This window comes from Capsicum annuum, chromosome 3, assembly GCF_002878395.1.
Source record: "Capsicum annuum cultivar UCD-10X-F1 chromosome 3, UCD10Xv1.1, whole genome shotgun sequence".
Lineage (NCBI taxonomy): Eukaryota > Viridiplantae > Streptophyta > Magnoliopsida > Solanales > Solanaceae > Capsicum > Capsicum annuum.
The window spans coordinates 202001864-202020325 of NC_061113.1; the positions used below are offsets into that span (position 1 = coordinate 202001864).

At 35.7% G+C, this 18462-nt stretch overlaps 1 protein-coding gene across 1 annotated transcript; it reads right to left on the minus strand.

The window, feature by feature from the left end:
• Nucleotides 1-368: 368 nt before the first annotated feature.
• On the minus strand, nt 369-17142 carry LOC107863361. The gene is made up of 8 exons (XM_016709245.2): nt 16517-17142; nt 16364-16395; nt 15559-15656; nt 15391-15473; nt 8670-8747; nt 8489-8587; nt 6702-7012; nt 369-575 (listed from the first exon to the last, which is right to left on the minus strand). Exons 1-7 carry the CDS (start codon nt 16628-16630, stop codon nt 6728-6730), a joined length of 789 nt encoding a protein of 262 aa, XP_016564731.2. The 5' UTR covers nt 16631-17142; the 3' UTR covers nt 369-575; nt 6702-6727.
• Between the last annotated feature and the right edge of the window lie 1320 nt (nt 17143-18462).

The following is an 18462-nucleotide window of genomic DNA, read 5'->3' on the forward strand; positions in this document are numbered from 1 at the left end:
GCATTTGAATTTTGAAGGACCATCAGTGAAATTTTTATTAGTGAAAAATGGGTTGTTGTAACTGAATTTGATCGTGTCAAAATACAACAACAACAACAAACCCTTTGTATTCCCACGAAGTTGGGTCTGGAGGGTCAAAATACACCGAATTAATAAATAAGCAAGTCAATAATCAGCTCAAACTTGGACGGATTATGATTTCATGGGTAATTTTATCACTCTACGCGTAAACCCAAGCGACCTAGATCACCAAAATTATTTACTCATTAAGAAAGACATTAGTAAATAAGTAGTTATCTAAATTATCATTTATCTTTCTCTTTCACGTCTCACTAAATTAACAACTAATCGGAGTAGTAAACAGCATATATGAAAAAGGTAATTCCTTTTTAAAGAAACGTCAAATATTTTGGAACAAATACTGTTACAAAATGGAGGTAATACTTGACAGTTAACAAACAGTAAAAGATTTTTTCTTCCAAGCAGCCTTCTTCTCGCAAGTTCATTATTTGGAAGCTTAATCCTAATTTACCCTGCTAGTGAGAAATCCTAGTAGCCACCTGATGTGATACCGCCTTGCGACAAAGATCAACAAATATCAGCAAAAGCAATTCTCTCGCATTTTGCATTTCATCAAACTTATACTGATCTAATAGAATAAGTTCTACGTAAATTAATTGACGCGATCAAGTTCTAAACTGAAACTTGACATCAATTCATAAGAAATGAACCCTACTGTGTACCGTCACTGCAAGAAACTTGAAACAACTCTTCCAAATGCAACTTCAAACACACACCAAAATCAGAAGGTGATTTCATTCAGTTCAAACATTTAGTCGTACCATGGGCGGAGCTACAGCCAACCGAGGGTGTACAAGAGAATACCCTTTGTCAAAAAATTATACCATATGAATAGATCAAAATTTATAAAATATCTTTATATATTTTTGTTTGCACAACCATGTCATTGCTGGAGCCTTTGGCTCAGTGGTCCAAGGTTGTGCAAAAAGACGGCAAGCCCTCCACCCCCTTGCCTCACACCCCATGCCCCACACACACCAGACCCTTGAGTGTATTTGATTTTTTCAATACTTCCCTTTTTATTCTTCCAAGCTTTCTTTTTACCCATCTCCCTGCCCCCTGCCCCCTTCCAACCCATCGTCCACCCACACCAGACCCTCAATCAAAATCAAAGTATATAAATTATCTCCTCCTTAACCATTTATATGGTTTTAAAATATTTAATTATTTATAAATCATGTTATTTAAATTAAAAGAATAATTTTAAAGTTAAACTACTTTCGACTTCGAATAACATTTTTTCGAGATATGTTAAAAAAAAAGTGTCACATAAATTAAAATAGAATGAAAAATTATTAATAAATATTAAATTAAATTGAAACATTAATTTGGATATTTATTTGTATTAAATACTCCCTCTGTTCCAAAATAATCGAATTGTTAAAGTATCTTTTATTGTTCAAAATAATTGAATTGCTCATTATTCAAGATAGATGTTGAAGAAAAAAAAATCAATTTTACCCTTTATTAATTAAACTTTTTCAGGTTGAGTTCCGATGATCATTACTAATGTTTTGGAGTTTAAAAAGGGCAAAAATGAAAAAACACGACTAATTTATGTCTGTCTTTTTTTCTTAACATGGGTACCATATTCCAACAATTCAATTAATTTGAAACGGAGGAAGTATAAAATAACATTTCAAACACGTTTTTAATAACACGCTAATTTTTTTCATAGTTTTATAGGTGAATCAGGAAAACTAACTAAGATTTGAAAATATTTGTTATTCTTTTTACTTATTCTCTAGAAAAACACAAGAAATTTTAAATATTAAAATTAAGAAGTAGCAAAATCAAAGATAAAAAATAACTCTAAATTTTAAGTAAAATCAACAAATGAGTATTATGTTTTCTTGAATGTGTGATATGTATTAAGTAAAATTTTTGATCCATCTATTATAAAACTATGATTTTAGTTTATACTACTTATCGTGTATTTTTAATTTATAACTAAAAGCAATTCAAACTAAAGAAAAATTTAGACGATTTATATTTGGTGGAAAATAAATTTTTGACATTGTTCATAATAAAGCTCCTAGGTTGAGCAAGATGAATGTGAATCCACTCATTAAAATTTTTTGTTAGTTACTTCTTTAAATTTTGCACACCCTTTGTAAAATATCTGGCTCCGCCACTGAGTCGTACCACACGGATTTAGTAGTTTAGGTACTTACGCCAGCACCATGTAGATGAACAAACCAACCCAAATAAGACAAACTTTACTGTCACATCTGACTGGGATCACTAAATTGCTGACTGGAGAACTGCCTGAAACGTCATTAAGCATTACCGTGCAGTCTCCACTCTACATGAGTCATAACTAAGGCAAACCACTTGGATACCAGAAATCAGTGGGCTTGACTACAAGTTAACTAGAAAAAGCAATCAGTTTACTGAAGTTATGAGCTTCCACGATAACCAAGATTCATATTTAGCAATTATCTTGAAAATGCAACTCTTTACTAGGGTTCACCTACAGTCAGGTTACTGACTAGGAAGATAAAAGTTTGCTTACCAAGTCTTTTCCACCATGTCTGCATTTTTGGATGGAATACCAAACTAGGAATTCAATAACAAGCATACAGAAATAGCAACTAAATTGACGAGATTCTTCCTCACAAATTGCAGAACAGAAACCAAAATAATGCAATGTACTTGCATGTGACCACTATAATAAATGGGAAATGGACAGCGGCAAGAGAAGGTAGCAACAGACAGATCCTCGTCATGCAATGATATTCTTAAACTAAGAACAACACTATACTGTAATATTATAGTACCTCGTTTACACAACAACAAACCCAGTATAGTACCTCGTTTACCTAAGAACGAAAAAGAATCGATAGACCAAAATCAGCAGAAAACAAGAAGAGATTTGTTATGCCTTGAGAAAAAGCATATCTTATGACTTATCAATTATCATCTACTAACTGCATATTATAGTCTTTACTAGCACTCTTATTTGACACCTTCACATAACACAGCATCTATTAGCACAAACTAAGAAGTTCTAGCAGCTAATTTGATGTATGGGACCACATGATTTTTTTGAAAGTACAAGTGTATCCATAGATAATGAGCTATGAACAAGAGTCACGTCTAGAAGGCTATCTTATTCATCTTGAGAACCATATTCAACAAGGAAGACGTTCTGTACCACTTGACTCAACTGGTTTATTCCTTAAACAAACCGAACTCGAAATCACAATCTAGCTCTTAAACTAGTCCAATCGGCAAAGCTAGACTAGGCTCATTTAGTCACAATATGGCCTTCAATATTTTCTCGTTGCAACTTTGCAAGTATAAAAAGTGTCATGCACTCTCTACCAAATGTTTCCAATTCTCAATCCTTAAGGACCCATTTTTTCCTACAAGACTAAAGCATTTAAATTCTGGAATCAAGTATTTTCGTTTTGAAAACAAAAGCAGATTGTGTTGTGACAGTTTCTGGAAGCCAAAACATTGATTTCTTGAGACAAATGAAAATAGCCAAGGATCTTTTCTAAAGAAAATAAATAGTGGCAATATTGCTTGTGAGTAGAAGCGGATTCAAGATTTGAAAGTTCACTATTTATAAATTCAATACCTACCATTAGCCACAAAGACAGTAGAAAGGATGGGCATGGGCCAGTTAATTTAGGATCAATTTGATTAGGTCTTCTATTCGTACATAGACAGGTAAGTTTCGCTTGGTTTAGCTTTTATTTACACCTGATTTAAACATTTAAATTCTAATGTAGAAGAAAATTGCAAAAACCAATAAGGTAGATCCACCCCTGCCTGTGTCGGTTGGATATTCCAATTTGGCCCTCTTTTACTGCACTTCTCTTTTTTATTTTTCTTCAACTGATTATTTTTCTATTAATCAAAAGTACATTTTATTTCAAATGGCAAAATGATCTTCTAGATCTCTGTACTATATCGATTTTGTAAGTTGAACACTTTTATTAATATATTTGTCATTTGAATACTTGAACTCATTAAAAAGCAGCATTTTGCACCTTTTGACCATTAACCTTACCTATGTGGTATTGAAATGATAGGACAAAGAGAGTGTAGCCACTCGCCTGGGGTGCGAGTGGGGATCAATTTTTGACCAATTTTACATTAAAATAATAATAATAAAAAAAAATAAAAATAATATTAAAATTAAAAAAAGATCTTTTTTCCATCCATCTTTTTTAATTTAAAAATTTTTTAAAAATTAAAAAAAAATAAAAATATTTTTTTTCCTCCCCACCCCAGCTCGTCCCCACTCCCACACTCCACAGCCCCATCCCACCCAACCCCCAACCCCCCAGCCCCCCCACCCCACTCCAACACCCGTCCAACCCTTCCCTATCCCCACTCTACCCAGCCCCACCCCCAGCCCCTCCACCCCACCCTAGCCCCATCCCCACCCCCCACCTTACCAGCCCCTTCCTTTCCCACCCTCAGCCCCGCCCCACCCCCACCCCCAGCCCCTTCCAGCCCCCACCCCAACACTTTCCTTCCAGCCCCGCCCCCCCCCGCACCACCTTCACTTTTTAGTTTTTATTTTAATTTTTCCTCAATTCAATTCTTTTCATCTTTTTTTTTGAATAAAAATTTAAATTTGAAAACTTTTTTTTGGGGATTAAAATTTAAATTTGAATTGAAAGTGAGTGATAGTGAATATTGAAAAAAATTAAAGAATTTCGCTTGAAAAAAATTAAACTTTTTGTGAATTTTTTAATGATATTCAAATTTAAAAATCGAAAATTTATCATGTTTGTATATATGAATTTATAGTTAAAAAATTTAAATTAGTTGGAAAAGAATTTTAATTATTTGGAATGAATTTGACATTTAATTTGTAAGCAAAAATAAAAACATGATTATTCATATTTTTCTACAGTTATAAATTTTCTTATTTAATTAAATTAATTTTAATATTTAATTTGCTATTTAGCATTTAAAAATGACTTGAAATTTAATGTAATACTTTTTTTAATTTTTTTTTTATTTTTTTATTTTTTAAATGACGTGGCAGATGAGGTTGACGTGGCAACTGCGTGGGGAGAGTGTATTACACTCACCAAAAAAGGGTTAAAAATATTGTTTTTTAGTGAATTCAGGGGTTCAGATGACAAACCTGTAAGTAAAAGTATTCAACTTACAAAATCGATATAATACAAGGGCAGCTTCTTGTCAGTTTTGCCTTTTTAATTTTGAAGTTCCTAAAATTTTCGAGGAATATAGTGATCTTATCACACAACTGTTAGAAAAAAGCTTTGTTTCTAAAAACCAAATCCTTTAGTTATAGGTTCTAAACAACAAATCCGAATAAGCACATATGTTTGTTCTAAGGAAAACTCAACACCAAAACTATTCTGCAATCCAAACACCACCTCAATTATTTAATAGGAAAATTATTAGTTGTAGTTGCATCATTTATATTGAAAAGACTGGATTTAAAAGTGGAGCTTAAACAAATTCAAGAACAAGTTCATATATGAGCTCGATATTAACAGGCCTCATGCATGCTCTCAAACTCAATCGTCTTCGTACTAATTTATTTACCCGATTAGAATTAAACTCCTGCCTCGTGTAACAAATACCAATGTTTGTACCTCTAGAGCTCAGCTCATCTTGGCTCGATATTCAGCTCTAACTGTTTTCCAACTTTACTTGACCAGAAGATGCAATTATAAGTTGCATATATGATATCAGGGACGGCACGTAGTAATGATACAAATTAATAAAAAGAAAAAGGAGGAGATAAAAGTGACGAGCACACTCGTTAAAATAAAATAACTATCCATATACATTACTGCTTCTATGCTTTTGCACGCCATATAGGTGCATATGTCCTAATAACAGGACTTATTCACACATGTTATAAATATCCATGCGAGATATGTTTAACCAAAATGTATGCAATTATCAGACATATTTTACCATAATTTACTCAGATAGTCATGTCATGAATTTCTAGATGTGTTGTTTGCATACCTGCACAAATGTATTTGCTACATGATTATTACTTTATAAAATCATCTGCTTCTTTCATCTCTAAGTACACTTCAAATGGTGTTCTGTGGTGTATACTGCCTAACAATAATTGAGTACATTAAAAGCCTGAAGTATCAGCGACTAAGAGCTATATCCAGCAGTTAACTCTTTTCAAACCCAATATTAATGACATTTATCACCCATACCATGTGTGATCCTACTCTAGTAATCTAGATGGGGGAGTCAAGTTCTGTCACGTACACACTAACGAAGCAAAAGTAATCCCCCGAATGAGATTAAGTTGCAAAATTCTTCAAATCATTACCTCCTCTTCCTCTCCCGGCCTACTGTCGTGACTTACTATCCTAATCTTCTCTTTCTCTTTCCTATCCCCAAAGTTAGAGTTCCAAAATGGCTGAACGAGGTAGACAACAAACTAGAGAAGCCCCAAAACAAAAGGGATTTAGTCGTTACCTTTTCAGAAAGGGAGGGGGGAGATTCAAAGCATTAGCCATGAGATGTTGAGAAATGTTTCAGAATTAAATGTGTAACATCTTTTGACAAACAGTGGATAATAGAAGGGAGTAAAGATACTTTAATTCAAAGCTTGGACTTGAGACTATATCAATTAAGATCAGCAAGTGTACCTTTTTTTATCGAAGCACAACTGTGATCAACTTCTACCATCCACATCAAACCCAGCCCCTGTCCAATCAGGTGGTGCTGAGCCTCTACTTTTAGGTATTATGCCAATTCCCTTCCCTCTTCCTTGGGCATTAATTTTCTTCTTCGCTCTTGCTTCAGGTTTTTCGTTTTGTCCATTTTCTGCTGCAGCATTTCTAGCATTTTCTTCTTTCAATGTAGTTTCAGATGATCCATTTGATGGTTCTTGTGTACCTTGAACTGAGCAAACATCTCGAGTCGTACTACTCGGTGCAGGTCCCACGGAATTCAGATCCTAATAACATTCTGGGCCATCAGTTTTATGAAGCTTTGGTTAGGAAGCATTATTAAGCAGATGGCGCGAGAAGCATTATATCATATCAGATTCTCAGTGCCATTTTTAGTCTTGTAGCTCCAAAAACAAGATTATGGAATGAGCAAAAAAAAAAGCACAAGGAACTCCGCTAGTCTTATCTTGAAGGATAAAGGTTTCAATCAAACATTGGGGATCATTCAGCGTCTAGTTTTGGCTACATGTAGTAGTATGTTATCTGGCCTACATTGTGCTCATTCTCCCTCAACATTGCCGTCCCTCTCGCAAGGGAGCGTTGTGAAGGTTACTCACACTTACACATATTTTAAGTATCAAACAAAATCCTACATTTGACAAACAAGGGGATATTAGAGCTTTCTGTTAAAATGGCTTAAAGTAGGGAGCGTTCTTTATTTGTGTTGGAAGTTTCTTGTTAGTGGTGTTGAGTGATGTCTATGATTTCGGATAGATAGATTTTACTATTATCTTGTGGCTGTAGTATTATTTTGTGGATAGCGGTGTTAGTTTATTTTGCATACTGTACTAGTCTATACACATTTATGTTTTGTGATTGCTATACTGTTATCGGTCCTAAGCCGGGGGTCTATCGGAAACAACATCTCTACTTCACCTGAGGTAGTGGTATGGTCTGCGTACACTCTACCCTCCCCAAACCCCACTATGTGGGAGTACACTGGGTATGTTGTTGTTGTTAAAATGGCCTAAAGCATTGGCCAAATTGGGACATTCTGGGAACTTTATTTCTAGGCACAAGATCATCCAATCTTATCGTCCATCCAGTTTGGCCAGCTAGGAAATCTGTCCTTCAAGCCCAAATAAGTTGGGCTTGGTTCAATCTTCAGTGCTGCCAAATAGCTTTCTTCAGGTTTAAAAAATATTGCTTTCACAGAGTAACAACCTATGACAAGGTTCATCAAGCAACAAAGAAGTAGCAGAAGGTTTAACAAAAAACAAGAAGAAACAAACCACAATTCTCCACATTCAGTTGAAAGCACATCAGTATTAATAAGCAACAAGAAAATCAAGTACGAGAATTTGGCTCCAGCTCAAAACTTACTCAAGTTTTATGTGTTCAGTCTGAGATTACCAAATTGTTTAAAGAGAGAACCAAGTACCAAATGTTTCAAGAACTCCTCTTCCACCATTTTCATGTAGGAAATCTTATATTGGTTTAGCAGGTTGGCTACTGCATATACTACTTGTTTTTGCTTGTTACTGGACTCTAGAATTAGTCGAAGACTTGAGTACTAAGAGGATCATAGAAGGTCAAGACATCATCAACTCCTCAATTCACACACATCCAAAAGGAGACAAAATATAATAGCATAAAAAGAGACGTCACACAGCTAACAGGTCTAGTAGCCATCTAGGAAACAAGCAGAAAACATACAGAGCTAGTGAACATCTCATAAATATTCCCCAAAAGTCTTTTCTTACCAAGGCAGAGGATGTGGATGCTCTGCTCGGATTTAAAGCTTCCAGCTTCCTTTTCAGTTCCTCCAATCTAGCTAGCTGACAGTTACTACTTTCACGAACCTATAAGAGGTAATGACACTTGAAATGATTCACACAATCTGACACCATAAATGAAAACAAGAAATATACAAAAGCAAAATACCAGATTATTCAAGTCCTCACAAAGCTTTTGCTTGAAATCCACCTCATCCTTAACAGCTTTTGATGCTGCTTCCCATGCCTAGGTATATTTTCCGATGAGACGAAGCAAATCACATATCAAATTTTGAAGTCTGTTACAATTTTCTTTAAGTAACAAATCTAATGCTTTTCTTCCATGTCATCCTTTAATGTTTTTTCCTTTTTTATGTGTTGTTTGGTTTTTTTCCTTTTCTTTTTTTCTTTTTGATTGGTGAACATCACATTCAGGAGAAAGACTGCTCCTATGGAAGAAGAACCATTAGAAGAGATATGAAACAAACGTTCTCGTTAAGACTCACTGTACGCAGAAATGCAGGAAACTGAGAAAAGGATAACGCCTTCTCTAGGTCATTAAGACAGGAAAGTAAGTACAGGATACAAAGTAACCTGAGAATAGACTTAAGAAGAACCATTAGAAGAGATATGAAACAAACGTTCTCGTTAAGACTCACTGTACGCAGAAATGCAGGAAACTGAGAGAAGGATAACGCCTTCTCTAGGTCATTAAGACAGGAAAGTAAGTACAGGATACCAAGTAACCTGAGAATAGACTTCACTCACTATCCTACATCTAATTTTCTTGGGAATGAACAACTAGCTATTTATAGAAGTAGTTTCTTCCTCGGCAAACCCTCACGCAGTTCAAGGAAGGAACCAAGATTTGAGAAGGAACAAAAAGAAACAACATAATAGTGGTTGCCACCCTGACCTTGCAGACTGACCATAGATTTATATATGCACGAATTGGTAAAACAAAAACTATGCTAAACCAACAAAAAGTGGTACTTTATCTTAATGTTATTCCAAAATAATTGGCAAACCCATAGTCAACGGGTGATCAGCGATGGATGGAAGGATTTGGTAGTTGGTTAGGTGGTCACTGAAGGCTCTACCAAGCACGTTCTCTGAGGAGATAGGGAATGATGAGATAGGGAGCGAGGGATGTTGAAAGCTAAGTTGTTCGGAGTCTCCAAAAATGTTACCGTACCCGTGTCGGATCCTTCAAAAGTACACTATTTTTGGAGGATCCAACACACACACGTCGATATTTTTGAAGAGTCCAAGCAACATAGCTTGGAGGTGCAAAGTATGTGATCATCCCCAGAGTGGAAGTCAGGACAAAGAAGTAGAATCCCCAGTCATCATCATGGCACTTATTTAGAATATTAGATATGGAACTTTTTTATTATATTATTGCAATGAGTTCTAAGATGAAATCAAATGGAGCGCCATGGTCAATGAGAATTCATATAGTCGACCCCAACTTGCTTGAAATTGAGGAGAAGATGTTACTGTAGTATTCTTTCAAGGAGTTGGTGACTGGTCACCAAATTAACAGTGTTGGTGAGAGGTTCTTCTAAGATATGCAGTGAACAAGACGAAAAGCAGATCGATGGTATCATTATTTTTTTCTTTAATTTGAGTAAATATCTTGCAAAACATGAGCTCATTCCCATGAGGTCGGCATCATGCATAAATAGTACATCAATACTATATATGGTGGAGTTCATGTGGCAAGGGCTATCAACAAATTTTATTGCAAAAACTTCACTAGAAAGGAATGCATCTAGAAGAAGGCAAAGGATTACATAAGCAAGCTCCTATTAAGAACTTTAGGAGCAGTGTTATCAAAAGCGTAAAAAAGCTCTAAAGTCTGTTGTGGCTTAAAGGCAGATACAAGTGTGCGCTTCAATAGAAAAAGACACAAAGAGAGAAAAAATAAATATTTATGTTTAGTCCAAGACTAATAACTATAAGCATGAATGAAATATACATGAATAAAGAAACTGAAAAACAATAAAGATAAAGTGAATATCAACTGTTTAGTGTCGCCTCTTCAAAAGAGACTCGGTGGCAACGAAAAGTATGCCTTAGAAACATGATAACAACAATGACACGCACATAAAGTGAAGCGAAGCACTCAACACATTTTGAGCCGTGCTTCATAGCTTAAGTGCGCCTTTGATAACACTGCTAAGGAGTTGGTGGAATCAAAAAGTTCAACTAGATCATTACAGCTTTGAGATTACGCCGAAAAATAGATTCATCAATCATCTGGCCTTTAAGGAGGGAACATGTGTGATGACTCCAAAAAACGCATATGTGCTATTGGTAAGATTACGCAGATCTCTTAAGAAGAAGCATAGATCTTGCATGAATGTTACCAAAAAGAAACAAAGAAAGAAGAGGACAACTGACAACCTGCTCAAATCCTGTCATTTTACTATTTTTCCATCCAATGCAACAAGAATTGTAGGGTTTGAATTATGAGAGTCAAAACCATTTGGTTTCATGGTCTCAAATTGAACATTAATCCTTTTTAAAAAATATACACATTTAGAAACTCAGTATAAGTCATTACGAACTTTTCATAATTAAGGATATGTAAAGAAATGCATTAGAAAATTCGAGTCAGAAAGGGCTGTTTGCTTCCCCAATGATAATAGTATCATATAAAATGAAAAAAGGAGATAGTAGTTTATATTTCAAAGCTCGGGTGCCAAGTAAATTTCATCTATAGTCACTTAACTTTGTATCTATTACGCAAAAGTCACTTTTCTTTTATTCATTTCATCCATAGTCATTTAACTTTGTGTCTATTACACAAAAGTCACTTTTCTTTTATCCATTACACAAAAGTCACTTTACTTTACTCCGACCATCACAAAAGTCACTATGGCCGGATTTTATAATAATCCCACCGAAAAAATGATGTGGCAACCTTAATTAGCTCTTAATTTTTTTAAAAGAATATAATATATTACACATACCTTGATCTTTTTTATATGTGCCCAACCTGATTTTCCTTACGAATTATATAACGAAGATATCAATTTCTCAATAGATTAGGCTACCTAGTGAAGACTATTTTCATAAAAAAAATTGATTGATATTTTTATGAAATAAAATTATACTTATATATTCTTAAAATCCTCTAAAGTTGAGACATGTGTTGGTAAATTATTTTTTTCCTCTAATATTATGGCATGTAGTTGATAAAATTATTTCTCTCTCTAAAATTGTGACATGTAGTTAATAAAATTATTTTTTTCATACATTCTTTTCCTTGCCACTTGGGTCTTTGCATTCGGTAATATCATAATAATATGATAAACTACTCTATTTATTGAGTTTGTCTTTGCATTTTTAATTGTTTGACTAATCAATTAATTCTCTTAAAATTTTTTATTATAATATTCAATTTCTGATAAATGACATTGTTTAATTAATTTAATTGATAAATATAAAAATTAGATATCTAGAATTTCTTTATCTATTAAAGTACTTATATTTTATAACTTTTATTTACAAAACTGTTAATATAACATTATTTGTACAAATTTTGATAATACTTATTCAATGAAACAATTAAAAAGATTTTATTTTAAAACTATCTTTAGCATGTTGATTTATCTTCAAAGAATTAAAATAATTTTTTTAAAAAAATAATATCATACATGTATTTCTATTTTATGTGTTTTGAAAAATTTATCTTGTTTATCACTCTTTTTGGATGCACTTTTTTGGCAGATTAATGCAATATTATGAAATGTTTCATAAAAATATCAACCAAATTTTTTTTTTTATAAAAATAGTCTTCATTAGGTAATCTAATCTATAAAGAAATTGATATTCTTTCATTAAATAATTCATAAGAAAAATTGGGTCGTGCACATATAAAAAGGGTCAAGATATGAGTAATATATTATATATTCACTTAAATTATGATTTAAAACTAATTAAGGTTACCACATCATTTTTCCGATGAAATTATTATAAAATCCGGTTATAGTGACTTTGTGATGGTCGGAATAAAATTAAATGACTTTTGTGTAATGAATGAAAGAAAAGTGACTTTTGCGTAATAGATACAAAGTTAAGTGACCACGGATGAAATGAATGAAAGAAAAGTGACTTTTGCGTAATAGATACAAAGTTAAATGACCATGGATGAAAATTACCCCTCGGGTGCCTTACAATTTAACAAAAGATTTAAAAGCCATTATTAGAGAAACAATGTTTCTTTCACCTTCTCATTTCATGCTTTCAACAATCAAAAAACAGCTTGTTAAACAACTAAATATTTTCCCCTGTTGCACTGTTCACATCTGAGATAATAAGTAGAAGTGACTAATTAACCTCAATGGCCCTTCTTCGTTAGCACTCAAGCCACCAAGCAGATGTTCAAAGCTATGTACTATGCTTTAAAGCCCAACAACCTGCCTAAGCAAGGCTATTGGCAAAATCTTTATATTTAAGGAAATGAATTTTTTGAAGAAATCAACTCGGTTCTTAGTCAAAGGCCTTTTGGTCTCTTACTAGCAATCTATTAGAAACTTTAGTTAGTATAGTACTATAGCCTGTTTTAGAAGTTATCATTTCATTAAGTATTGCCAGAATGTGGAAGGAAGCACTCAAGGCAATGTCAGGTCTTGCAAGTTTATAAAGGAAAAGAGCGAAGGTGGAGATCATTAGCATGTGAATGCACCATCTTGCTCCCTCCCGGACCTTTTAGGAAAACGAATAGAAGAATCCAGCACTAATAAAGCTTCTAGAAACCAAAAGTCACTTTTGACTAAAATGCAAGCTTGAAAAGGAAAGGACTAAAATGCAAGTAATTTAAACATTTCAAGGAACCATTCTTTTGCTTCTTCCCATACTTCTCGTGAAAGGAACACGAAATTTCCACACTAGTAACGCTTTTCAAAATCAAAAAACACCTTTGATATAATCCAACATCGCACGTTTGGCAAAGTGTTCGGAATAGTAGTAATTTATGTTTTGCTAAAGCATTTAAGGAACACTTCTTTTAGTATTAGAGAAACAATTTGTGTTTGGTTAATATAGAAGAGGTTAGACAGGCAGTCCGCAGGATGCGTAGGGGTAGGGCGACGGGGCCGGATGAGATACCGGTGGAGTTTTGGAAGTTCGTTGGAGAGGCTGGTGTAAGGTGGTTGACTGGATTGTTTAATGAAATTTTCAGGACGGCAAAGATGCCCGAGGCGTGGAGGTGGAGTACCATGATCCCTCTCTATAAGAATAAGGGGGATATTCAGAGTTGTAATAACTATAGGGGGATTAAGTTATTGAGTCACTCTATGAAGATCTGGGAGAGAGTGGTCGAGGTGAGGCTGAGACGGATAGTGTCTATCTCGGAAAACCAGTTCGGATTTATGCCCGGCCGCTCGACGATGGAGGCAATCCACCTGGTACGGAGGTTGGTGGAGCAGTATAGGGAAAGGAAGAAGGATCTGCACATGGTGTTTATCGACCTGGAAAAGACTTACGACAAAGACCCCAGGGAAGTGCTTAGGAGGTGCTTGGAGGTGAGGGGAGTACCGCAGGCATATATCAGAGTAATTAAGGATATGTATGAGGGAGCGAAAACCCAGGTGAGGACGGCGGGAGGAGACTCAGAGCATTTCACTGTCCGGACAGGATTGCATCAGGGATCTACTCTTAGTCCCTTTTTGTTTGTGTTAGTAATGGATGTGTTGACGCGGCGTATTCAAGGGGAGGTGCCGTGGTGTATGCTCTTTGCAGACGATGTAGTTCTGATAGATGAGACTCGAGGGGGTGTAAATGACAAATTAGAGATGTGGAGGCAAACTCTTGAGTCTAAAGGGTTCAGGGTGAGCAGAAGCAAGAGAGAGTATGTGGAATGTAAGTTTAATGACGTGAGGCGGGAGAACGAGGTAGTAGTGAAGCTGGAAGCACAGGAGGTATGTAAGAGGGATAAGTTCAAGTATCTCGGGTCCGTGATCCAGAGTAACGGTGAGATTGACGAGGATGTCTCGCACCGTATTGGGGCGGGATGGATGAAGTGGAAACTCGCGTCGGGGGTGCTGTGTGATAAGAAGGTGCCGCCCAAGCTTAAAGGCAAATTCTATAGGGTGGTAGTCCGTCCGGCCTTGCTGTATGGAGCGGAGTGTTGGCCAGTTAAGAACTCCCACATCCAAAAAATGAAGGTGGCAGAAATGCGGATGTTGCGCTGGATGTGTGGACTGACTCGAGGGGATAGAGTTCGGAATGAGACTATCCGGGAGAAGGTTGGTGTGACTTCAGTGGAGTGTAAGATGCGGGAAGCACGATTGAGATGGTTCGGACACGTGAAGAGGAGGGGCATGGATGCCCCGGTCCGTAGGTGTGAGAGGCTAGCATTGGATGGTTTTAGGCGGGGTAGGGGTAGGGCGAAGAAGTACTGGGGTGAGGTGATTAGGCGGGACATGGAACAGTTACAGCTCACCGAGGACATGACCCTAGATAGGAAGGTCTGGAAGACGCGAATTACGGCAGAAGAGTAGGGCCAGATTGGGTCGCTAGTGTAGGGAATTACTTGATGGGGTTTTTTTTATTTTTTATTCCCGTTATGATTCCGTATTCAGTGTTCCATGCTTATTACGAATCTGTGTGCTTTCCTCTGCTTTCCTCTGTTTTATATTCCTTATGGGTGCCGTATTTATGTTATGTCATCTGCTTCTGTGCTTTACTATGTGTTTGTGTGATATCTTGTGCCTTGAGCCGGGGGTCTTTCGGAAACAGCCTTTCTACTTCATCAGAGGTAGAGGTATGGACTGCGTACATCTTACCCCCCAGACCCCACTAAGTGGGAATACACTGGGTTTGTTGTTGTTGTTGTAAATGATTATAAAACCAACATGTATAGAAAGGGGGAGACAAACCTTCCGTGCTTGTTCTTCCTTCAGCTTAGCAATACGGATTTTCTCTGTTGACATTTCTATTTTCTTTCTCATGTGTTCAAGTGCTGAAGGTTACAGCAAAGCTCATAAATCAGCTGTACAATTCTAAGATACTTATGCATAAATAAGTATCATAGATAAGGCACAGACCTGCTTTCTTAGGGCCAGCTGTAAGTTTCAACTCCATTGACAGATTTGCCAGTTCCTTCTCAACATCACGGATCTTGCAGTAATTTTCATCAATATATCTGACAGGACATACCAGAGAAGAGCAAAATCAGTATACATAGAAAACTTGATTTGAAACGAACTTTAATTTAGTGATAACATGATACAAGAAAATATATGCTTCCAGGACTTCCACAGAATCTCAGGTCCCTTTTCAGACAATTCTGCTCCAAATCAATTACTGTTCACAACGTGTTCACTGGATAGAAGCAACTAATATCATGGACTAAAAACAAGTAAAAACATTCAGAATCTGTAAAACAAGGATTTCCCAGGACGCAAGAGATTTCCTGTGCATGGAAACAATAATTTCCTGATCTTTCCATCCTATCCATACTAGTCTGGTCAATATAATTTGTCCATTTGTCTATATGTTTTCCTTTTTCATATTTTCCCACCATAATCACCTTCCAAATCTACATTTAACAGATATTTTGGTCATGAATTTAGTCGTGAAGAACCGCAAACTTCATTAGAGTAAAATTCAAGTTCAGAATCTTTACTATCCATGTATGTGTTAGATCACGCAATGTTCCACAATCATTTTCTGTTCCACCAATTCGATTGAGTGATACTTGTTGCTTCACATTTGTTAACCAACGATCCTCGATTAAGAAACTGCAGGAAATCATTCTGACCGAAGATAACTCGGTAAATTGAAACGCATCAACTAGTGAAATGGCACAAGGAACAAGCAATGGAGTATTGAAGTAAGAAGTCAACTCACTTTCTTAATTGAAGTTGCTCTTCCTCAATAATCTGGAAAACAACATTGCAACAATCATCAATGTGTATACAGAGTAACTTATTAGTATATTGAAAGCAAGCAAGCGCAGATTACTAAAGTATAGTGTAAATTAGAGAGAGAGAGAGGGGGGACCTTCTCGGTGTAAGCGATGACAGGTGATTCTCTAGCAATGCCATCTGGCCCAATCTCCGGTAGCGGCAAAGCTTTAGCTGTCCCATTCCGATCTGAATTGCCGTCGGTAGCCATTCATACAACACTCAATTTCAGTAACCCAAAAGAGGAAAGGAAAAAATAGTGATCGATATGGAGAGTGAAATTCTCAGAGGTGTTCACGTAGAAGGAATGCTAATTCCAGGAAAGTGCATTAACGACTTAACGTTTTGCTGAATCTAGGGACTAGTTAGTCGGAATTGCTTCAAATACAATTAGCAGCAAACGGCGTCTGCACGTTGTTGGCACTGGACTAAAAATGAAACTGGCACGCCAAACCGCCAAAGTAAAGCTGAACTTGGCCCAATGAACTAAAAATGAACGATATTGGATGCTATTATGAAAATGTCTGTTCAAGAACAAAGGAATAGTTACACAAAAATAGAGGGCATCTTGATACAAAACTAAATTAATGTCCGTAGTTTGTAAATTGATCATAAAACGGGAGTTCTCAAATTTTACTGGTATATAGGAAATAGGTTCTCCTCGATTTAAATTTTACTAGGTATATTAAAAATAGGTTCTCTTCAATTTTAAAAGAAAGAGTAATGTCTGCTTACGAGTATCGTCATTTTTTAATTGTAAGTTGCTGTTGTACACCTTGGTTGACTATTACAGCTTGTTTGGAAGTGGTTTTCCATGATATGGGATCGTTACTATGGAAATCATGTTTGTTTTAATTGTTTGCTAAAGAGTAGATATATAATTACCTTCGATCTTGTCCGAGTTTTGTAAAAAGATATCTAAACTTTAACTTTAATCTATTACCTCACGATTCTTTTTTATTTTGTTGCAAACACACTAATTTTTGTTGAATCTCAGTCACAACAAGGAGAGTAAAATACACGCGCCAATTAGGTGTTACCACGTGTCAAATACATTTAATTTCATATATTTTTATTTTTTAATGCAATTTTTCTTTTTATTTAATTTAACACCCCACACCACCCCACCCCACCCTACCCCCTCTTTCCCCTCACCCCTAATTCAGTACCTTCATCTCCCCATCCAGCACCTCCCCTCCCCACCCCTCGCGTACAACACCTCCCCCTCCCCCGCGTCCAGCACCTCCCCCTCCCCTCGCCGCCTCGAGTCCAGCACTTTCCCCGTTCAGTTTTTTTTTGGTTTAAATCAATTCAAAAATTACTTTTATGATTGAATTGAGTTTTAAGGATAGTTAAATGATTGAATTGAGTTTTAAAGATAGTTAAATGAGCTTTAATGGAGGAGCTTTAATGGAGCTTTAAAAAAAAAGCTTCAATGAAAGAGTTTTAATGGTGACATTGTGTTGAAGACTTTAATGGTGTTGAAGATGATATTGTGTTGAAGAAAAAATGGTGGGTAGTTAAATGATATAATTTTATTTTTTTTTTTTTAAAAAAGCTTCAATGGAGAAGCTTTAATGGTTGTATTGTGTTGAAGAAGAAAGGGTGGGGTTATGGTGATGAACGGATGATGATGATGTTGTTGTGGCGTAATTGATGTTGTTGTTGTTGTTGTAATTCATATTGTTGTAATTGATGTTGTTGAGTGATGGTGATGAAGAAGAAGTTGGGGGAGAAGACAATGGTGGATGGGTTGCGGGGGTGGGAGAGTATGAAATAATTTTTAAAAATAAATAAATATTATTTTAGAAAAAATATAAATTATATATTAAATTATTTTACATGTGACAGCTTGTAATTAATCAAAAAAGTCAAATTTGAGCCCTTTCACGCGCCTGTGAAGCGTGTGTACACGCAGGGGGTCAAAATGGTATGTTTGCAACGAAATAAAGAAGAATCGTGGGGTAATAGATCGAAGTTAAAGTTTAGGTATCTTTTTGCAAATCTCGGATAAAATCAGGGGGTAATTATGTATTTACTCTT